Here is a 24,417-nt window from a genome sequence, read left to right on the forward strand (position 1 = left end):
GTGATCTCTCTGTCAAATAAATAAATAAAATCTTTAAAAAAAAAAAAAAAAAAAAAGAAATATAAATTTACTTCCTTTTTTGATACATAGTCACAATACAAAATTTGAGGAGCAAGGCCCTCAGGAGAAATAAAGTGTTATGGAGTCATAAGAGAGACAAGGGCATACTTAAAAGAGCAAACTAGAACATCAAAGAGGTATCAGAATGATCATATGGAGAAACTGGTTTGAGAACATAGGAAATTGAGCTTGGAGAAACAGCGACCAAACAGCCTCAGTTAATGAAGTTATACTCTTTACAGACTATTTTGAGCTAATAAATATAGAAAGAATGACAGAAATTTTAAAATCATCATTTTGCTTCCAATAAAATAACTGATTCGGGCTAGGATTATCAATGAATGTTAAGACAGTTAAGTGAAAAGTTGGGAGGGAAATGGATATTTCCATAAAGACTTCATTATGGTTATAGAACATCATTTAGTAGTAACCACTTTGATGATGTAAAAGTATAAACAAAATAAGTTCCACTTCTTTCCCCCAACATTTCCCTTGTGCTCCTCTAATCATCCTGCTTCCATTGTAAATAGCCTTAGGCGGGGAGGGTGGGTGGCAAGGGATGATGATACTTGTATTTCTTTCCCAATCTCCCATGGGAATATTCTACCTTTATAAATTCTAAATTTCTTTCCACTTTCTTGACACCTTCAACTCTGGAAGCTAAGTAAATAGGTTCTGTTTCTGGGCTTTTTGTCATGTGAAACTGAGAAATAGAAAGAGAGCTAGAATTTTTGAATTAATGATAGGTTTGCATCACTAAAAGGCTAGAATAGGCAGATTAAGAGGGCAATGGGAGTAACGGTCAGGGTTGCAGGAATATTAGTTTGGGAGAGGTTTTTAAGAATGTGACAGATTAATGAGAGAAGTGAAAAAAAAATGGGAAGTGTTACTGTGAATTACTTGAGGGGGCAATTAAAAACTGGAATTACTTTAAACTACTTTAAAAGTAGTTGCTGAATTTTTTTAAATGGAATTTTTTAAATGTCAGATCACATTAATGGGATTATAATGGACCTTGTCTTATATTCAAGTTATATAATAAACTTAAAGTCTAAGGATTTCAAAATAAACTTTCACCACTTCCTTGACAATAGAGTAGATCCCATCCTCCAACATTCTTCTATAAAACCTCTACCCATCCTGTGAATTGCGACTAAGGACCAGACTTGTCTCTTCCTTCCAAACCCAACTCATTCCATAGTTCTAGATTTCAAGGTCCAATATAGATGCTCCACCAATTTAGCTTCGTGATCCCTGTGCCTTGATTTGAATGACTTTTGCCTACACCTCTCCTCAACCCTTACATTTAGAGCCCAAAACCCCCAGATGTTGTCAGCAGCAGGAAGTAACCCACACCCAAAATGTAAAACTCCAACACTTCATTCTCTAACTACCACTCCTCCTCCCAGTTCTTTCTCAGCTCAGTTCTGTTCTGCAGTATCAGAGACCTTAGATCTACCCTCTGTCATCTCTCTGTATTCAGGAAGGCTTTCAGTCAACCACATAGCACAGCTTTCTCTGATCCTCTATAAGAAGCAGATCAAAAAGCTACTCAATATTTGCCAGTTATCTCTTGGACTAACACAGAGTAATACAAATCCCGTTTCATTAAAAGTCAATCAAAATTTATTTTCACCTTCATCATGAAGCTAACCAAGGAATCTTCTTGTCCTTTCATATTCATGTAAGGGATGAATCCATCAGTACCTGCTAACTTTTTCTCCAAAAGGCCTGCTTTTCGTTCTGCCTTTTCTCTTTCAAACAGATGTACTCTGTGTAAGATATCAATAGGTAACAACAAACCAACTCAATTTTCAAACTTCAATTAAAAATAATTAAAAGAAGGGCGCCTGGGCGGCTCAGACGGTTAAGCGTCTGCCTTTGGCTGAGGTCATGATCCCAGGGTCCTGGGATCAAGCCCGGCATCGGGCTCCCTGTTCGGTGGGAAGCCTGCTTCTCCCTCTCCCACTGCTTGTGCTCCCTCTCTCGCTGTGTCTCTCTCTGTCAAATAAATAAAATCTTTAAAAAGTAAAAATAATAATTAAAAGAAATAATCCCCACTTAAAATATATTAAATAAGTGTATCAAGTAGAAATGTACTTACTGTGAGAAGAGCTAATAGTTACCCAATTATTTTTAGGGAGAGACTAGAAATGACAGAGAAACGGAGAGAAAACAATCCAGTGGTTAATCATCTAGATGTTCCCCTGGGGAAGGTCAATTTTTAAACCATCCTTTTCATGGGGAAATTTGAGCATGAATATCTTGCCTGCTGCTATTGGTAACACTGTGATGATCAGGAGGTTCCAGAGGGATACAAGTACTCCTATTTTAATAATACCTGATGGGCTCTTCTACTGGGATTTGGTGAGAGAAAAGGGAATTAGAATAATGATGCAGCAGTAGAGAATAGCATATGTAAAAGTTTTTTTTTAATCAAATATACAAATAGCTAATTATTTGGGTTTTGTTTTGATTACTAATTGATAGGTATTGGTAATATTTTCTACCCCATACCTATAGCTAAGTTAAAATTTCAATCTATCTTCTATGTTTTTGGGTTTTTTTTCCTCTTCTGTCTAGTAATTATAGCTTACAGAATTACTGCATTTGAGTCAGTTCAAAAGAAATTATTCATATCATCCAAATAGAAAATTTTACCTCAAAAGGTTATATTAAAGACATGCAGGACACATGCAAAAGGTCTAACACACCTGTAACTATAACCCTAGAGTAAAGTAAAGACACAGTGGGACAAAAACAATATTTGAAAAAATAATTCCCAAGATTCCAAACCTGATGAAAGACATAATTGATAGATTCCATAAATTCTGTAAACCCTAAGCAGGATAGATACAAAGAAAGCCACACCAAGACACATCATAGTCAAATTGCTACCAACAACAAAAAGCACGCATTATTCCCTTCAAAGGTACAGCAATGAAACTGATGACTAACTTTTCAACGGAAACTATAGAAATCAGAAGATAATCAGATGACATCTTAGAGTGCTATAAGAAAAAATATTAGCCAGAATTCTATACTCAGTTTAAAAAAAGCCACTCAAAAAAAAAAAAGAAAGAAAATGAAATAATATAGTTTCAGAAAAAAAAAAAAAAATGGAAAAAACTGTCAGAAGAAATGCATTAAAAGAAACAGCAGAAGATGTCCAGTCCAAGATGGTGAAATGGGAAGACCTTGGGCTCACCTCCTCCACGAAGGCACCAGACCTACATCTCTACGTATGGCAATTCTGCCTGAGGGGGAGTTGAGGGCTGTCTGAGCAGTTTTTGCACAACAGAAGATGGGAAGACCACGTGGAGAGGCAGGAGAGATAGAGACGCCTTGACTGATACATCAGCAAGCTCTGGGTCACTGGTCCACACCAGCCGCAGATGCCCTGGGGCCTGGAGGGATAGCTGGAGGTTAGAAAAGCAACTGGAATGTGGAGGAACTAGCCCTGGAACCCTGCCCAGGGTGAGGGAGCTACTGGAACTCTCTATATGTCAGAGAGGCTGGCAGGTGGCATAGTTTGTGCTCCCCCTCCACCTTGGTGATGCGGATGGGAGCAGGGTTCCAGATGCTGTGATTGACCTGCTGCCTCAGCGAGCACTGGGTGCCTGGCCCATACCAGCCTCAAATGCCCTGGGGCATGAAGGAACAACCACCGTGTGTAAAGGAGCTAAGTCTAGAATCTTGATGGGACGTGAGGGAACAGGTGGAGCTGTCTCTGGGTGGAGGGGCTGGGGGCACCAGGGTTTACATTCCCCTTCCATCTTGATGGTGCAGATAGGACAGGGGTCAGGCACCATGGCCAGCCTGTCACACCAGCAAACCCCATGCTCCTGGCCCACACTAGCCCCTGATAACTCTGGGCACAGAAAAGCCACTTTAAAAGAGGAACTAAGATAAAAAAGCCAGCCCTAGAACTCTGAAAAACAGCAGGGGGAGCTGCTAGAACTCTCCACATTGAAGGGGCTGGTGAGCACCATATTTACATTCTCCAACCACCTTGATAATATGGATGAGGACCACACTAGTGAACAAGCTCCAGGCACCATAGCCAGCCTACCACCTCAGTGAGCCCCAGACCCCTGGCCCACACCAAACACAGCTTTCACACAAAGGTAGCCCCAGCATGGCACACACTGGGACACCTCTCATCCAGCAACTGCTAGAGCTCTAGCCATCATACGAAGGTGATACATAAAGGTGCATAAAGCACCTAGAAAATTCCTGGCCCACACCACTTCAGCCCCAGAGAGCTTACTAGGGTACTCCCAACACAGAGCACTCTGGGACCTCCTAGCTAATGCCTGCTTCAGCTCTAGCTGTCTTGCCATGGTACCTCCTGCAGGGAACAACCTGGGAACACCCAACCCATGCTCACCTCACCTCCAGCTGCCCTGCCAGGACACCTCCTACATGGGGCACTCTGGGACTCCTAAGCCCGCACCCCACCTCAGCTCCAGCCACCCCACCATGGGGCCTCCTGTACAGAGCATCCTCGGACAACCCTGGCCATGCCAGCCTCCATTCTAATCACCCCAACAGGGCACCCTCTGCACTGAATACACCAGGACATCCCAGCTTTCAACCACTTCTGCTTCAGCTGACCTCCCAGGGTAGCCCCGTGCAGCACCCCAGAATCCCCTGGTCTAGGCCCCACCTTGGCTCTAGCTGTTCTGCCAGGGCACCCTCTACACAGGGATACCTAAGATGTCCTGTTTGTACCCACTTTAGTTTCAGCTATTCTGCCAGGGGGCCTTCTGCACAGAGAACCAGGAATCCTACCAGCCTGTGCCCACTTAAGCTTTAGCTGTCCTGCCAGGGCAATCTGCATGAAGAACCCCAGGACCCACTGGTTTGCACTCTATTCAGCTTCAGTCATTCTGCTGGTACACTGTGTGCACAGAATCCTGGGACCACCCAGGTCCATACTCACTTCAGCTCCAGCCATCCCACCAGGGTAGCCTTAGCACAGAGGGCACTGGGAACCTCAGCCCATGCCAGACACAGCTCCAGCCAGCTAGCCAAAGTCGCTAGGCACACACAGTATACACAAGAGATGACATTACACAAGACCATTCCTTCAAGTTTAGGAGAAGTAGTTGTCCTCCATAATTCATAGAAACAGACAGTCCAGCAAAATGCGGAGACAGAGGAGTATCCCCTGAATGAGTGAGCAAGATAAAACACCAGAAAAAGAACTAAATGAAATGGAGATAAACACTATGCCTGATAGAGAGTTTAAAGTAATGATCATAAAGATGCTCACCATAAAAAAAAAAAAAGATGTTCACCATGTTGAAGAAGAGTAGACTCAGTGAGAACTTCAACAAAGAGAAAATATAGGAGAGAACCAATCAGAATTGAAGAGTACAATAACAAATGAAAACTACACGAGAGTAAATCGTCAGTAGATTAAAGAATGCAGAAGAATGTATCAGTAATCTCGAAGACAAGGTAATGGAAAGAACCCTAGCTGAATAGCAAAAAGAAAAAAGAAATTTTTTTAAAAAGAGGATAGGTAAGGGATCTCTTGGACAACATCAAGCAAACAATATGTATTATAGGGGTTCCAGAAAGAGAAGTGAGAAAGGGAAAGAAAAGTTATTTGAAGCAATAACATCTGAGGGGTGCCTGGGTGGCTCAGTTGGTTGAGCATCTGCCTTTTGGTTAGGTCAGGATCCTAGGGTCCTGGGATCGAGCCCTGCATTGGACTACCTGCTCAGTGGGGAGCCTGCTTCTCCCTCACCCTCTATAGCTCCCCCTGCTTATGCTTGCTCACACACACTCTCTCTGTCAAATAAATAAATAAAATCTTTAAAAAAAAAAAGGAATAATAAGAATTCCCTAACCTGGGGAAGGAACAGACATCCAAGTTCAGGAAGCATGGAGAGCTCCAAACAAGATGAAATCAAGGAAGCCCAAATCACCAACACATAATAATTAAATGTCAAAGATTAGTGATAAAGAGAGAATTTTAAAAGCAGCATGAGAAGCAATTAGTTACATGCAAGAGAAATCCCATGAGGCTCTCAGCTGATTTTTCAGCAGAAACTTTGCAAGCTGGAAAGATGTGGCAAAGAGCTGAAAGGAAAACACCTACAACCCAAAGTAGTCTACCTAGCAAGGTTATCATTCAAAATTGAAGGAGAGGTAAAGAGTTTCCCAGACAAATGATAATTAATGGAGTTCATCACCACCAAAGCAGTGTTACAAGAAATGTTAAAGGGAGGGGCACCTGGGTGGCTTAGTGGGTTAAAGCCTCTACCTTTGGCTTGGGTCATGGGATCAAGCCCCACATTGGGCTCTCTGTTCAGTGGGGAGCCTGTTTCCGCCCCCCCACCCCTGCCCTGCTGCCTGCCTCTCAGCCTACTTGTGAGCTTTCTCTGTCAAATATATAAAAAAAAAAAAAGAAAGAAAGAAATGTTAAAGGGACTTGTTTCAGTGAAAAAGAAAAGGCCATAATTAGAAGTAAGAAAAACATGATATAAAATATATCACAGCATATACATAAGACATGGAGGAGAGAGTTTAAAAAAAAGTTCTTTTAGAATAAGTTCAAACTTAAATCAACTTAGTATCAGCTGCTATTTATTTAGGGTCCTACATATAAACCTTAAAGTATCCCCAAACCCCAAACCCATGATAGATACACAAAAAATAGAGAGAAAGTATTCAGGCATAACACTACAGAAAGTCATCAGTCACAAGGAAAGATAATGTGAGAAGATAGAATAACTACAAAAATAAGCAGAAAACAAAATGAAAATAAGTAGATACCTATCAATAATTACTTTAGAACATGTAAATGTTCTAAAATGATCTAAACAAAAGACAAGTGTGGCAGAACAGATTTAAAACACACACACACACACACACACACACACACACATGCCATCTATATACGGCTATAAGAGACTCAGGTCAGAGCTAAAGACCCAAATAGCCTGGAAGTGAAAGGATGGAGAAAGATACACCATGCAGATAGAAATTAAAAAAAAAAAAAAAAAAAAGCAAAGCCAGAATAGCAATATTTATAACAGACAAAACAGACTTTAAAACAAAGACTGTAACAAGAGACAAAGAAGAGCATTACATAATGATAAAGGAGTCAATTCAACAGAAGTATATAACAACTGTAAATATCCAGGCACCCAAAATTGGAACATTTAAATACATAAAGCAAATATTAACAGATGTAAAGGGAGAAACTGACAATAATACTACAATAGTAGGGGACTTTAACACACCAGTTATATCAGTGAATAGATCATCCAAGCAGAAAAATCAATAGGGAAACAGTGTCATTGGATGATATATTAGATCAGATGGAGTTAACAGATATATAAAAAACATTCCATCCAAAACAATAGAATACACATTCTTTTCAAGTGTCCATGGAACATTCTCCAGGACAGATCACACACACATCATGCTTTGAAACAAGTCTCAATAAATTTAAGAAGCCTGAAATCATATTATGCATCTTTTCTGACCACAATAGTGTAAATGTTCCATGCTCATGGATTGGAAGAGCAAATATTGTTAAAATCTCTAAACTACCTAGAGCAATCTATACATTCAATACAATCCCTACCAAAAAACCATCAATTTTTTTCACAGAGTTGTAACAAATAATCCTAAAATATGCATGGAACCAGAAAAGACCCCAAATAGCCAAAGGAATGTTGGGAGAAAAAAAAAAAAAAAAACCAAAGCTGGTGGCATCACAATTTCAGACTTCAAGCTCTATTACAAAGTTGTAATCATCAAGACAGTACAGTACCGGCACAAAAACAGACACATAGATTAATGGAACAGAATAAAGTACCCAGAAATGGCCCCTCAACTCTATGGTCAACTAATCTTCAACTAAGTAGGAAAGAATATCCAAGGGAAAAAAAGTCTCTTCAACAAATGGTGTTGGGAAAATTGGACAGCCACATGCAGAAGAATGAAAGTAGACCATTTCCTTACACCACACACGAAAATAGACTCAAAATGGATAAAAGACCTCAATGTGAGACAGGAATCCATCAAAATCCTAGAGGAGAACACAGGCAGCAACCTCACTGACCTTGGCTGCTGCAACTTCTTGCTAGACACTTCTCCAAAGGCAAGGGAAACAAAGGCAAAAATGAACTACTGGGACTTCATCAAAATCAAAAGCTTTTGCACAGCAAAGGAAACAGTCAACAAAACCAAAAGACAACAGATGGATTGGGAAATGATATTTGCAGATGACATATCAGATAAAGGGCTAGTTTCTAAAATCTAGAAAGAACTCATCAAACTCAACACCCAAAGAACAAATAATCCAATCAGGAAATGGGCAGAGGACATGAACAGACATTTCTGCAAAGAAGACATCCAAATGACCAACAGACACATGAAAAAATGTTCAACATCACTTGGCATCAGGGAAATACAAATCATAAACCACAGTGAGATACCACCTCACACCAGTCAGAATGGCTAAAATAACTCAGGAAACAATGAATGTTGGCAAGGATGCAGAGAAAGGGAAATCCTCTTACATGGCTGGTGGGAATGCAAACTGATACAGTCACTCTGAAAAACAATATGGAGGTTCCTCAAAAAGGTAAAAATAAAGCTACCCTATGACCCAGCAATTGCACTACTGGGTATTTACCCCAAAGATACAAATGTAGTGATCCAAAGGGACACCTGCACCCCAATGTTTATAGCAGCAATGTCCACAATAGCCAACTATGAAAAGACCTCAGGTGTCCACTGACAGATGAATGGATAAAGAAGATGTGGTATATATACAATGGAGTACTACTCAGCCATCAAAAATGAAATCTTGCCATTTTTAATGACATGGATAGAACTAGAGGGCATTAGGTGAAGCAAAATAAGTCAATCAGAGAAAGATAATTATCATATGATCTCACTCATACATGGAATTTAAGAAACAAAACAAAAGATCATAGGGGAAGAGAGGAAAAAATAAAACAAGATGAAATCAGAGAGGGAGACAAACCATAAGAGACTCTTAATCTCAGCAAACAAACTGAGGATTGCTGGAGGGAAGGGGGGTCAGGGGTGGGGTAACTGCGTGATAGACATTAAGGAGGACACATGATGTAATGAGCACTGGGTATTATATAAGATTAATGAATCACTGACCTCTACCTAGTAAACTAGTAATATACTATATTTACTAGTGATATATTATATGTATTAATTAACTAGTAATTTATTAATAAAACTAGTCATTAATCAATAATTAATAAACTATTAATTAAACTAGTAATTAATTTATTAACTAGTAATATGTTATATTTATTAATTCATATATTAAGTTAATTAATTGAATTCAAAATTTAAAAATTAAACAGGGGCACCTGGGTGGCTTAGATGGTTAAGCATCTGCCTTCATTAGGTCATGATCCCAGGGCCCTGGGATTGAGTCCCACATTGGCCTCCCTGCTCAGCAGAGCCTGCTTCTTCCTCTCTCTCTGCTACTCTCCCTGCTTGTGCTTTCTCACTCTCTGTCAAAAAAATAAATAAAATCTTTAAAAAAAATTAAAAAATAAATTTAAATTAAAAAATAAAATTGGGCAAAGGATTTGAGTAGATATTTCTATTTCTACAAAGAAGATACACAAATGGCCAATAAGCACATGAAAAAATGCTCAACTCTTTAATCTTTTGGAAATAGAAATTAAAGTCACAATGAGATGCGAATTCAAATCCACTAGAATAACTATCATAAAGATGAATGGTAACAAGTGTTGGTGAGGATGTGGAGCAATTGGAATGCTTGTACATTACTAATGGGAATGTAAAATGGTGCAGCTACCTTGGAAAATAGTCTGGAAATTCCTCAAAAGTAAATTAGAGTTACTTTATGACCCAGCCTTCTACTTCCAAGGCATATCCTTAAGAGAAATGAAGTATACAGTCACATAAAAACTCACAAAAGAATCATCACAGCACCATTATTCATAAAGCCCCTCCAAAAAGGGGAAACAACCCAATGTCCATTAACTGATGAATGGATAAGGAAATTGTGGTATATTCATACAACAGAATATTATTTTCAGCCATAAAAAGGAGTGGAGTATACAGATTTATGGTTCAACATAGGTTAATCTTAAAAATATTGTACTACGTGAAATAAGGGAGACACAGAGGCCATATACTGTATGATGGCATTCATGTGAAATGTCCAGAAAAGGCAACTCAGAGAGAAAGGATGTAGATGAGTGGTTGTCAGAGACTAGAGAGAGTGATATGGGGTAATTGCTAATAGATGTGGGGTTTCTTTAGAGGGTGATGAAATGTTCTGGAATTGAATAGTGGTAATGACTGCACAACCTTTTGAATATACTAAAAACTATCAAATTGTGTACTTTAAAGAGGTGAATTTTTTCTTTTCTTTTTAAATGAAGTACAACTGACTAAAAGGGTGAATTTTAATCATATGTGAATTATATTTCAATAATATATGTGTCTTTTTACACATAGTAATTTTGAGTCAGGTATTACAGGAAATCTTACTAAGTTTAAATTCCATGATCAATCAGGAATATAGAGTTTATATACTCTTTTCAAGCTTATGACAAATGACATGTTTGAAAAAAAAAAAAACTAGAAAATTTCCTACCTTAGATGGTTTTCTAGTTCTATAATTCTTTCAGTTAGATCCCAGTTGCCTCTTTCAAGATTCTGAATATTGGTGTTTTTCAAAGATTTAATTCTGGTTAGAGAAGCAATAAGTTCCTCTAGATCCTTGATATCATCTTTCAGGGACATTATCTGGAAAGACTGTTGCACATTATTTTCTTTATAACTTTCTAGCACACTCTTCATCTCTTGGAATGATGTTTCTTTTATGAGGAGCTTGTTTTGAAGATTTCTTAGCTAATGAGAAAGGGGAAATCATAATTTTGGTTTTAGAAAATTCATGACTTTAAATCATTATGGGTATTTAATTTATACATCTTTTTTTTAAGATTTTTTAAAATTTATTTGACAGAGATCACAAGCAGGCAGAGAGGCAGGCAGAGAGAGAGAGGAGGAAGCAGGATCCCCTCCGAGCAGAGAGTCCGACGTGGGGCTTGATCCCAGGACCCTGAGACCATGACCCGAGCCAAAGGCAGAGGCCTTAACCACTGAGCCACCTAGGCGCCCCTATACATCATTTTTAAAAAAGACTTACTCATTTATTTTACAGAGATAGAGTGAGCAAGTGGGGCTTGGGGCAAAGGGAGAAGGAGAGAGATAATCCTAAGCACGGGGCCGGACTCAGTACTCGATCCCTGGTCTCTGAGAGATCATGACATGAGCCAAAATCAAGAGTCAGCCACTCAGTTGACTAAGCCACCCAGGTGTCCTTATTATACATTATTATACAATAAAATGAAGACTCTCAAATTTCCTAACAGCATATTCCAATGTTACATATATTTTAAAAATTATTTCAGGGGGTGCCTGGTTGGCTCAGTTGGGTGCAACTCTTGATCTCAGGGTCATGAGTTTGAGCCCCATGTTGATTTACTTAAATACATAAACTTATCCAAAAAAATAAAATAAAATAAAAACCAAAGCAGTGTAATTTAAAAAATCATATCAAAATGACACGTACGGTTTGGAGTAAGTTATTTCATTCTCATCAACATTAAAGTTGTTCAAATCTTGTTATAAGAGTAAATTATACCAATAATAATTCTATAATTCCTAACAGAAAAGAAATACTTAATGCTTTGGTCATAAATGTTTGCTTTATGCTGGTTGTGATGAGGAATGGATTCAGAGGCCTTTCTCCTAAAGAGATTCCACTTGTTTCCTGGCCTTGTCCTTCGTGATCAGAGAAATGGGTGGATAGGAGAGTGAAGAGAAAGAATGAAGCTTAAATTGACTATATTTTAAAGGCAAACAAAGGAAAGAAAAGATCCTAAAGTTATGAAGAGTGATGACCTGTGAGAGGGGAAGCAAGAGTAGAGAGCCACAAGCTGCTAACTGAAAAAGACCAGGGACATCTGGGTGGCTCAGTCAGTTAAGTAGCTGAGTTTGGCTCAGGTCATGATCCCAGGGTCCTCAGATCAAGCCCTGCATCAGGCTCCCTGCTCTGTGGGGAGCCTGCTTCTCCCTCAGCCATTCCTCTTGTTTATGCTCTCTGGCTATTTCTATCTCTCTGTCAAATAAATAAAATCTTAAAAAAAAAGTCTCTGCTCTTCTATCTGATTAAGTGAAGAAAGTTCAGTAGATAAAGAAAATCGAGGTACTGCTAACATTCAGGGGTCAATTAACATTTAATTTAACCTAATTTATTCAAATTTCTAAGTAGGCTGTGTATGATCCTGGTAAACTTATAAAAGAGGGGGGGGACGCCTGGGTGGCTCAGTTGGTTAAGCAGCTGCCTTCGGCTCAGGTCATGATCCCAGTGTCCTGGGATCGAGTCCCGCATCGGGCTCCTTGCTCAGCAGGGAGCCTGCTTCTCCCTCTGCCTCTGCCTGCCATTCTGTCTGCCTGTGCTTGCTCTCTCTCCCTCTCTCTCTCTCTGACAAATAAATAAATAAAATCTTTAAAAAAAAAAAACTTATAAAAGAGGGGGAACGGGGGAAAATTTGATTTGACATTATAAAAAATCATTAGCTTTATAGCCAGAAAAGGGTGAGGAATATTTAATTACGGAAAAATTTTACATTAATGACAAATGGTATAGTTCCTAATAGCACAGGCCATGGGAAACTAAGTTTTTAGTTCAGTGTGTGTATAAAATGTGCTCTAATTCTAAAAGATTCTGTGAAATTAAAACAATAAAATGAACATCATATGTTCTCAAAACATACCTTTATGTATTTTTTTTATTACATCACCACTAAAAATACATACCTCAGTGAGGCCATAAGGTTTATACAAAAGTACGGAAGAACAGAAAGATTTCAAAATCTTGGAGGAACAAGACAACCTGTGGCCATAGGCAAGTCAGTTAAATTTTCTTACCCACCTCACATTGTGCTGGTAAGGAATAAAAATAACATATATCAAGGACCTACATAGTGTCTGTCACACACAAAAATATAATAGACTAAATTGAAAACATACAACTAAATTGCAGGTACACACTAAACTGAAGTCCATGCTCCCCGGGAACTTGAAATTATGTCATACAAAAGGCACTCCACGAACTTCCCTAATTAGCTGCAGAACTGACTGAGATATCTGAAATGGAGAAGAGGTGGTAGAGGGCACAGACAAGGTCATGAAGATGAAGGGAAAGATTTGGGCTCAAGCTAAAGCCCACTTCTCTTCTTCATTGCCCAGCCACACACACAGTTAAGAATCACCTGTGCTCACTCTTCATTTACTATAATTCCATTTTTGTATCATTCCATTTTCATCCCTCATTCTCCTGGAAACTCTTCTCTCAAGTCACCAGTGGCCCCTTAACAGAGTCATTAATTTCTTTCCAGTTGTCACCATATTCCACATGTCACTGAAGCATTTGACACCATCAGCCATGCCCTTTTCTGGATATGGTCACTGGCACTTGGTATTCATTCCCACCCCTATGATGTCTTCTTATTCTGCAGAACTAGAAATAAAACTTTGTTTCCAGAGCCCTTATAGGGGCCAGGATTCTTTAGGCCAATGATTCTCAAACTTCAGCAATTCATCAGAATCACCTGGAAGGCTCATTAAAAAACAGATTGATAGGCCTACGTCCAGAGTTCCTAGTTTGGCATGGGGTCTGAGAATTTGTATTTCTACCAAGATCCCAGGTGATGTTCATGTTGCTGGTGTGGGAAACTACACTTTGAGAGCCATGCTATGTGTACATTGAGCTGGCCCAAAGAGATAACGTTCCCATGAAATTTAGAATAGAGGGGAGGCCATTTTCCCACTACTAATTCCACTGGTAAGCAGGGTCAAGGACAGAAGCAGAGAAAAAGGCATTACTTAGCTAACATCTTCGTGGAGGTTGAGAAGCTGTTGTGCCTATGCAATAAAGGCTCAGGAGGAGGGTGTCTGTCTCAGTCAGACACCTTAACCTGAGTGGGTTAAGGCGTCTGACTTCAGCTGTGGTCATGGCTGGGATCATGATCTCAGGGTCCTGGGGCTGGCCTGTGTCAGGCTCCTGGCTCAGTAGGGAGTCTGCTTCACCTCTGCCCCTCCCCCTGTTCATCCTCTCTCTCTCTCTCAAATGAATAAATAAAATCTTTAAAAAATAAAAATAAGTAAATAAAATAAAGTCTCAGTGGCAGTAGCACAACTTCCTGACCTCAGGATCTCACTCACAGTGTGTGTCCTTGAACTCATTCATCCATCTGGCCCCAGCTCCCGCACCCAGACCTTCCAATCACTTTGTATTCATAATCCTCTGCATTAAATCATTTTCGGTTTGAAATATTTAAGGTGGTTTGTGCTTTCTGCAGTGAATCCTTGGCATTCATGAAACTCCATTTTCTCTCCCTCCCTAATTACTTCTTTCCAGTTTTCTTTGGAGGTTCTTTTTCTCTTGCATGGAGGTATTTCTTGTGTGGATATTAAGGAACTGTGCTAAACTGGATGTAACAAATTCTATATTGGGGGGAGGGGTTCTTTAAATGATCACAGAAGATGTAAATGAATGCATGGGTTTTTTAAATGCATCTTATATTTTGTAAAGCTTCCCAGGGTGAACAAGAGTCTGGAATTAAATGAACACTTCATGGCCAGCCCCACAGTCTCCAGGGTTGCACTGACTTCATCATTTAGACTGCTTTTTAATTACATTTTCAGACCAATCTTCTTTTTTAAAATCCATTTCCCTCAAACTATGCATTATTAAAAGCTGCTCTATAGTCTTGACACTTAAGCAATTCTCAAAGGATACTATGGCCTTCCTACCATAGTGGAACATGGCTTATAATATGAAGCTGGGTTTTTAGGACATTCTGACAAAATTCTGAATAGGAATCAGTTTTGCAGCCTGAAGTAGTGAAGAAAAGAATTCTAAAAAAAAAAAAAAAATTACAGTAACATTAAACTAAAATTTCTTAGAATAAAATACAACCACTAGTGAAATAATAAATTTAACAAATTCTCCCTAGAGAAAAGGAGTGATTAGTTAAGAGAATTTACCGTCACTGGTTGATAATGAAATGGTTTGGTTTAAATCTTTCTAACTTGTGCTAAATCAAATCTAGGGTCAGTTTCCCCCTCTTCTTACTTTCCATACAAGTAAAACTTTTTATGCCTGTTTTAACTATTGCAAAGGAGCTATTCTTTTGTAGCATTTTTTCTTTTAACCAGGACCACGCCCAATGTAGGGTTTGAACTCATGACCCTGAGATTAAGAGCTGCATACTCTTACTATGCCAGCCATGGGTCCCTGTAACATTTTTTGAGCATGTCCACTCCTTTCCCCAGGTAATCCTTTTTCAGTTTCTACTTGTTACCAAATATTATTTGCTTCATCCCTATGTCTGTGTATTGCATATCAGAGTCTGTTTTATTTTTATTTATTTTTTTTAAGATTTTATTTACTTATTTGACAGAGAGAGATCACAAGCAGGCAGAGAGGCAGGCAGACAGAGAGGAAGGGAAGCAGGCTCCCTGCTGAGCAGAGAGCCTGATGCGGGGCTCAATCCCAAGACACTGGGATCATGACCCGAGCCGAAGGCAGAGGCTTTAACCCACTGAGCCACCCAGGCGTCCCCAGAGTGTGTTTTAAAACCAATTTATTTAAACATAAATTTATTTACTTAATATAATGGGCTAAGTATTCTATGAAAAATCCATTTAAAAAAAATCCATTTAGAAAAGACTTTAATAATATCAAATGTTTTAAAAATGGAAAGTTCAAAATTCATTTATATCTCTGTAAAAACATATTATTTAGATCAGAGTCATTTCTTGATTAATCCTTTTTTAAAATCCTCCCCTCAAGTTACTAGGTCTGTTCATCTTACCCCTTTCTTTCCATGCCTGCTACCTTGCTGCCTTGTCTTGTGTTAGGACCCCATTTTCTATCTCATGCACTGTTTGATACAAGACCTCCTACTTGATCTTCCTGCTTCCCATCTAGCACCTCTCTAAGCCATTCTTTATTTGACCAACCAGCCTTCAGTATCTTCTATGTTCCAGGCACATGCCAGGAGAAAATTAAGAACTCTCGAAAATTTATCAGCTCATCAGGGAGACCAATTTTAAAACAAATAATTAGTATATACCTTAACAGGTACAATAATAGTGGTATGAGCAGAATGTTCTAAGAATACAAGCAAAGGATATCTATTCTATCCTTAGTTGTCACTTTAGATCATACAATATCACTCTTCTTTTAAAGGTCATATGATAATTTACGTTTAGCTTTTTATTTATAAAACACCTTTGAAATGACAACACTTTAGAATGAAGGAAAGATTAGTGGTTACCACAGGTTGATGGTAGGAAGGAAGTGGGTGTGGATATGAAATGGCAACAGGAAAGATCTTTGTGGTGTTCAGACTGCTCAGTATCTTGACTGTTTAGAACTTTATACACGAATACAAGTTAAACTGGGGAAATCTCAATAAGATTGGTGGACTGGTAGATGTGTTGCCTCAATGTCAATATTGAGGTTGTTATATTTTGCAAAATTGTGGAATAAACTCAGCAAAGTGTATAAAGGATCTCTCTGTATTATTCCTTTTTTTTTTTTTAAGATTTTATTTATTTATTTGACAGACAGAGATCACAAGTAGGCAGAGAGGCAAGCAGAGATAGAGGGAGATGCAGGCTCCCCACCCAGCAGAGAGCCCGATGCGGGGCTCAATCCCAGGACCCTGGGATCATGACCTGAGCCGAAGGCAGAGGCTTTAACCCACTGAGCAACACTGGTGCCCCTCTCTGTATTATTTCTTAAAACTGCATGTGCTAGGCACCTGGGTGCCTCAGTCATTAAGCATCTACCTTTGGCTCAGGTCATGACCCCAGGGTCCCAGGATCGAGCCCCACATCAGACTCCCTGCTCAGTGGGAAGCCTGCTTCACCTTCTCCCACTCCCCCAGCTTGTGTTCCCTCTCTCTTTATCTCTCTCTGTCAAATAAATAAATAAAAATCTTAAAAAAAAAAAAACTGCATGTGCTTCTTCAATTATCTTAATAAAAATTGCAAGTAAAATTAATAATAATTGGTTCTGATATATTTTTCTTTAGCAGCAAAATTGGCATTGCCTCCATTCCCCCCAACCAGAGCTGGCTGCATCTACTAGGTTTCTACTATTTGCCTTATTACTACACTAAGGAAAGAAAAAAAAATCTTATCTGCATAAACACAGTCACATTGCCCTCACAAATGAAAAATTTCCATGAAAAATCACACTAAAAATACTGGCAAAATGCTTTAAATGTATTTTAAGTTTAACACACAGGCCTTATTATACATATTATCAGTAACATTTTTTTTTAAAGATTTTATTTATTTATTTGACGGAGAGAGACATCATAAGCAGGCAGAGAGGCAGGCAGAGAGAGAGGGAGAAGCAGGCTCCCCGCTGAGCAGAGAGCCGGATGCGAGGCTCGATCCCAGGACCCTGAAATCATGACCTGAGCCAAAGGCAGAGGCTTAACCCACTGAGCCACCCAGGTGCCCCTATCAGTAACATTTTTTTTTACAAGTTGTTTAACTCCTATTTATTCCTATAGCAGCCTATCCAGCACTATGCAAGAGTTTTAGTTCAATGTCATAGTGCCTAAACTAGACAACACAATCACCAACTGAACACTTTAATATTTACCACGTCTATATCTGGCTTTTCTTAAATATAGTCCCTCTTGTTCCTGTTTCTCCGTTATTGGGCAGAAACACAGGATAATTATTTTTGTATGTCCAACAAAGAAGTAAGTTGATTATAACAAAAAATTTTAGATTCATACAGTGAGCAGAAAAACTGCCTTATCAAGACAATTGTGTTCCTGTGGATTAAATAATAGGTTATTGGAAAAGAGAAAAATGACTTATGCTGAAGGTATTCTGTTGAAATTACTAGATTCTTTTATTTATATATACCATCTAAAATGAAGTCAAAATGAGACCCCGTAGAGCCTTTTATATTTCTGCTTTGATAAATAGGTTAAAAACATTTATAGTTACCAAATGATTTATGTACATGTAGATAAATACTTTTTAAAAGTACTTTGAGGGCACCTGGGTGGCTCAGTCCATTTAGAGACTGCCTTTGGCTCAGTGATCTCCAGGTCCAGGGTTGAGGCTGGGCATCCGGCTCCCTGCTGAGCAGTGAGTCTGCTCCTCCCTCTCCATCTGCCTCTCCCCCTTGCTCATGCTCTCTCTCTCTCAAATAAATAAATAAAATCTTAAAAAAATAAAAAGTACTTCAAAATTCTTAAAAATAGTTTACATTTAGACAAGGTTTAAAACTTGTGATCTTTTTCGACGATTTGGTTTAAAAGGCATCTTTATGAATTAAGCACAGACAAAAAAAAACCTTAATCTAATCTAAATCTGAATGATCAAAAATCCCAAACCTAGTAAATATTAGTAGGAAGTTATACTGTGGACAAGAGCATTGATGCAACCCATACTAAAACTGCTTTAGTTTTCAGGTATGGGCATTACATTTTTCTAGGGGGAAAAAAAGACAAAATAAGAAATATTTCCAGTGTTATAAAATGGATTGACTTATATAAACCCCATTTAAATTTAAGCTCATTTGGGGCGCCTGGGTGGCTCAGTGGGTTAAGCCGCTGCCTTCGGCTCAGGTCGTGATCTCAGGGTCCTGGGATCGAGTCCCGCATCGGGCTCTCTGCTCAGTAGGAAGCCTGCTTCCTCCTCTCTCTCTCTCTCTCTCTCTCTCTATGCCTGCCTCTCTGTCTACTTGTGATCTCTCTCTGTCAAATAAATAAATAAAATCTTTAAAAAAAAAATTTAAGCTCATTCACCTCTATGCTAAAGGAAGGAAAATATTAGAATAAATAAAACTGAAAGAAATATGTTTTTGTCTACATATATATAGACACAGAGAATAGATGGCCATTTATAAGCCAAAAAAAGAGGTCTCAGAAGAAACCAACCTTCTCACAACACACACACACACACACACACACACACACACAGTCATTATGTGAGGTGATGGAAGTACTAATTAACATTATTGTGGTCATTATTTAGCAAAATATATGTATATCAAAACATCACGTTGTACGTCTCAAACTTAATGTTATATGGCAATTATATGGCAATAAATCTGGGAGGAAGAGGAAGAGGAGGAGGAGAAGCAACAGGCAGAAGGAGAAGCAGGCTTCCCACCAAACAAAGAGCTGGATGTGGGGATCCATCCCAGGACCCCAGGATCATAACCTGAGTGGAAGGTAGACGCTTAAAGGACTGAGCCACCCACACTCCCGTTTCATCAAGTATTATATAAGACTAGTGGGTATTTGACATTTGGTGCTATGTTTTTTTTTTTTAAGATTTTATTTATTCATTTGACAGACAGAGATCACAAGTAGGCAGAGAGGCAGGCAGAGAGAATGGGAAGCAGGCTCCCCGCCGAGCAGAGAGCCCGACGCGGAACTCGATCCCAGGACCCCGGAATCATGATCTGAGCTGAAGGCAGAGGCTTTAACCCACTGAGCCACCCAGGTGCCCCAGTGCTATGTTTTAAATAGGAAATGAACCTTTCCACTAAAAAATGCTTAAAACATATAATTTATTATTTTTACATAAATTTTGAGCATGGCAGTTCCTAAACACTATTTTAACAATACAGCATTTAGCAGTCACCTCAAAAGCACTTAAATACATATGATACTCAAGAGAATTTATCTAGCAAAAGACAGACTTGGGTCTAAATTAGTGCTTCTCCGTGATAAGGCAGTTCAATATTGAGAAAAAAGCAAAACTGAGTTAAGATAATACTTTGAGCCCTTATCAGAATGTTTCTCTTTCTACTTTTGCAGAGGACATAATTTCCCTTGGCATTTTATTTTCAGATAATCCATATACCTCAGCTAAAAGATTCTTGTTTTTCACCAACAAACGAGTAAGGTCAGGATGGACTGGGTCAGCTGCCCTTTTGTTGTACATCACTGGGTTCTTGGTGGGAACCACAACAGGTGGATCAAAACAAGCCTACAAAGAGAAATATAAATTAACTAAACATGTACCCTACTGATGAAAACCAACAGTGTTCTAACCCACACAAGCTCAAATAAGCAGCTTTAAACAGAATACAACTTTAAAATATTTATTTTGAGGGGCGCCTGGGTGGCTCAGTGGGTTAAGCCGCTGCCTTCGCCTCGGGTCATGATCTCAGGGTCCTGGGATCGAGACCCGCATCGGGCTCTCTGCTCAGCGGGGAGCCTGCTTCCTCCTCTCTCTCTCTGCCTGCCTCTCTGCCTGCTTGTGATCTCTCTCTGTCAAATAAATAAATAAAATCTTTAAAAAAAAAATTTATTTTGAGTTGCTATGGTAACCAATGCACTGGGTCTCAGGAAAATAACAAGTAACATGTCGACCTAAAAGACTACTTTACATTTTTTTTAAAAAAATTGCTACCTGATAATTTATAAGACCTTAAATAAAGCACATCTGAATAAATATAATTTCTAAGAGTATAGAAATCAAGAAAACACATATAAGATATCTGGGGAAATTTTAACTCATATCCAATAAAACCTTTATAAGAAACTTGAAATATTAGAAGGCCACTGATGAAAGATATACCAGTATTTGTTTTACTTTTGGCTACAAATCAATTCCTGTGCACTATATTATTATACAAATTAATTTTTTAAAATCTGATTTTAGTAAATCAACAATTTTGTGTTCCTTCCATATCTATATTGAAGGTAAAGATTAGGGTGTATATACCTGTAATACAGTATCTCCTCGTATTGTCAAAAGGGTATGCAAAATGTACTTGTTAACACTTTTGTTAAGTAACTTTTGTTAAGAACAAAGTTTGTATGGGGCGTCTGGGTGGCTCAGTGGGGTAAAGCCTCTGCCTTCGGCTCAGGTCATGATCCCAGGGTCCTGGGATCGAGCCCCACATTGGGCTCTCTGCTCAGCGGGGAGCCTGCTTCCCCTCTCTCTCTGTTTGCCTCTCTGCCTACTTGTGATCTCTGTCTACCAAATAAATAAATAAAATCTTAAAAAAAAAAAGAACAAAGTTTGTATGATTCAAATAAAACCAAGAAAAATGTATTAACATAAATCTCTTAAAAGTGTATAAATGTATCACATGGTGCTTAATGTACTGAAGGAACAAAATGTATTTTTCTAAAGTTATCGGGTTTTAGAATTTTATGCTTACCAAGATAATAGGAAATAGAACTGCACAAGAGAATACAAAATAACTATGTTTAACTATTTAAAGAAATAAAAGAGGGGTGCCTATCTAGCTTAGTAGGTGGAGAGTGCAACTCTTGATCTTGACATTGTGAGTTCAAGCCTCAGGTTGGGTGTAGAGATTACTTAAAAATAAAATCTTTGGGGTGCCTGTGTGGATCAGTCAGGTAAGTATCCAACTCAATCCTGGCTCAAGTCATGATCTCAGAGTCATGAGATGGAGCCCTGTGTTGGGCTCTTGTGGAACATGGAGCCTACATAAGATTCAGATCTCTCCCTCTCCTTCTGCCGTTCACTCCCCCAGCTTGCACATACTCTCTCTCTCTTTAAAAAAAAAAAAATAATAATATAAAAAAATAATAATAATATGAAATAAAAATACAATTTTAAAAATCCTTAATAAAAATTTTTTTAAAAAGAGAATTTTGAAAATATAAATAAGTCACAAGACCACAAAGAATAAACATGTTGGAAAAAACAACTAAGATTCCAGAAATGAAAAGTATAATAATTTTAATTCAAAAATTGAATGGACACATTAAAAAGCAAATTAGACCTAGCTGAAGAATGAATGGATTTTTTTAAAATTTATTTATTTATTTGACAGAGAGAGGCACAGCTGGAGAGGGAACAGAAGCAGGGGAAGTGGAAGAGGGAGAAGCAGGCTTCCTGCCTAGCAGGGAGCCCGATGTGGGGCTCGATCCCAGAATCCTGGGATCATGACCTGAGTCGAAGGCAGACACTTAATGACTGAGCCACTCAGGCACCCATGAATGAATGGATTTATATGAAGGAATTATCAAGAGGACAGCATATAGGAAAAAATAAGTGGTAAATGTAAGAGAGAGTTTGAAGACACAGAGAACAACATGAGGTGGTCTATCACATGTCTATATGGGTCCAAGAAATTTATAACTTAGAGAATGGGCAGAGTCAATATTAGAAGACATAATGCCTGAGAATTTTACAGAATTGTTGAAAGATATCAATAAAGTGGTCTAGCAAATCCCAAGAAGAGTAAATAAAAAATTCCTTACCTATACACTCACAATGAAATTGCAGAATAGCAAAGAATTATCTAAAAAGCAGATAATAGAAAGGACAGATGATTACAAAGAAATAGCTGTTGGACTGGTGAGTGGTTTCTTAATAACAAAGAAGCTAGAAAACAGCAAAAGGATAGCTGTAATGCACGAAGAAAAATATATCATCTTTCATTGATTTTGAGACACAAGTTTTCTCATCTCTGCAGTTGGGATGCAACTTTTTTTTTTAAATTAAGATTTATTCATTTACTTGAGAGAGAGGAAAAGGGGTTAGGGGCAGAGGGAGAGAAAGAATCTCAAGCAGAGTCCTTGTTAAGCATGGAGCCCAACACAGGGCTCAATCTCACGACCCTGAGATCATGACCTGAGCCAATATCACAAGTCAGATGCTTAACCAACTGAGTCACTCAGGTTTCCTTAACTGGGATGCATCTTAAAGTTGGTATCACTTCATACTATGGATAAGTTAGCTGGCAAGATTTTTTAAAATATTTTATTTATTTATTTGACAGAGATCACGAGTAGGCAGAGAGGCAGGCAGAGAGAGGGGGGGGAATCAGGATCCCTGCCTAGCAGAGAGCCTGATGCAGGGCTCGATCCCAGGACCCTGAGATCATGACCTGAGCTGAAGGCAGAGGCTTTAACCCACTGAGCCACCCAGGCACCCCATATATTTTGTAATAGTGCATAAAATAGTAGTGTTTCTTAAAGGATATAACTGGCAGTTAGAATTTTATTCTGAATGATATTATGTTTTAATATGGGGTAGCATAAAGACATTTTGGCAAACAAAAACTGAATTTACCATATGCCCTCATTTAAGAAAATTATAAAGGATAGATTTCACATAGAAAATTAACTCACAAAGTCTGAAATACAAGCAAGAATAGTGGACAGGGGCACCTGGGTGACTCAGTGGGTTAAAGCCTATGCCTTCGGCTCAGGTCATGATCCCAGAGTCCTGGGATCCAGCCCCGCATAGGGCTCTCTGCTCAGCAGGGAGCCTGCTTCCTCCTCTCTCTCTTTGCCTGACTCTCTGCCTACTTGTGATCTCTGTCTGTCAAATAAATAAATAAAATCTTTAAAAAAAAATGGTGGACAAAAAATAATGTGGGTATATTTAAACAAGCCTTAATTTTTAAAAATCTGATTTATGTTTGAAAATAAAGAATAGACTCAATACAAGACCAAAAAAAAAAAAAATGCATTGAGAGGAGAAAAATAATTTAAAGCACTATAAAATCTCCCAATTTCTCAGGAGTAACATAAAAATTTCAGTTAGCTTTGTTAATTATACATGTTAAAACAGCTAATATAGGGTGCCTGGGTGGCTCAGTTGGTTGGGCGACTGCCTTCGGCTCGGGTTATGGATCCTGGAGTCCGGGGATCGAGTCCCACATCGGATTCCCTGCTCGGCGGGGAGTCTGCTTCTCCCGCTGGCCTCTCTCCTCTCGTGCTCTCTCTCTCTCTCTCGCTCTCTCAAATAAATAAATAAAATCATTTAAAAAAAAAACAGCTAATATAATTACTAAAACAGGAGTCATATAGCATATAATTTCTAAAATAGTAGAGAAGGAAAAAATGGAATAAAAAATCAATACAAACAACAAAATAAAAATATAATCAGTTTTTGGCATGATAAGAGGAAGGAAAAGGAAACAGAAAAATAATGAGACAATAGAATATGCATAATGTAATGACAGAGATCTATCCAAATAGTAATATCAATAAATGTAAATGGACTAAACTTTCCAGTTAAAAGCAAAGATTATCAACATTATTTAAAAAGCAAACAACTGAAAACTCACATATCAGATAAGCATTTAATAGATAAATAACTTGTGGTATATTCATACAAAAAATACTACACAATGATGAAAATTATTATTAATCACATACATCAACACAAATCTCACAAAGCAAAAGAAGTAACAAAAGAATAAAAGCAGTATAATTCTATTCAAGTAGCCTTTCAAAATGGGTAAAAATAATT

At 38.4% G+C, this 24,417-nt stretch overlaps 1 protein-coding gene across 2 annotated transcripts in view; it reads right to left on the reverse strand.

The window, feature by feature from the left end:
* Window positions 1–24,417, reverse strand: part of LOC111140637 (golgin subfamily A member 6-like protein 22) — a 47,023-nt gene that overhangs the window by 16,912 nt on the left and 5,694 nt on the right. For both annotated transcript variants that reach the window (XM_022492834.1, XM_022492835.1), the window contains exons 2-4: window positions 20,035–20,160; window positions 10,706–10,962; window positions 1,697–1,832 (exon numbers count right to left, since the gene is read on the reverse strand). In XM_022492834.1, the coding sequence (XP_022348542.1) occupies window positions 1,697–1,832; window positions 10,706–10,962; window positions 20,035–20,115 (474 nt within the window). In that variant the 5' untranslated portion in view covers window positions 20,116–20,160. The remainder of the gene's footprint in view (window positions 1–1,696; window positions 1,833–10,705; window positions 10,963–20,034; window positions 20,161–24,417) is intronic.

Source organism: Enhydra lutris, unplaced genomic scaffold (assembly GCF_002288905.1).
Source record: "Enhydra lutris kenyoni isolate GAN:26980312 unplaced genomic scaffold, ASM228890v2 scaffoldscaffold4, whole genome shotgun sequence".
In the NCBI taxonomy this organism is placed as follows: Eukaryota; Metazoa; Chordata; class Mammalia; order Carnivora; family Mustelidae; genus Enhydra; species Enhydra lutris.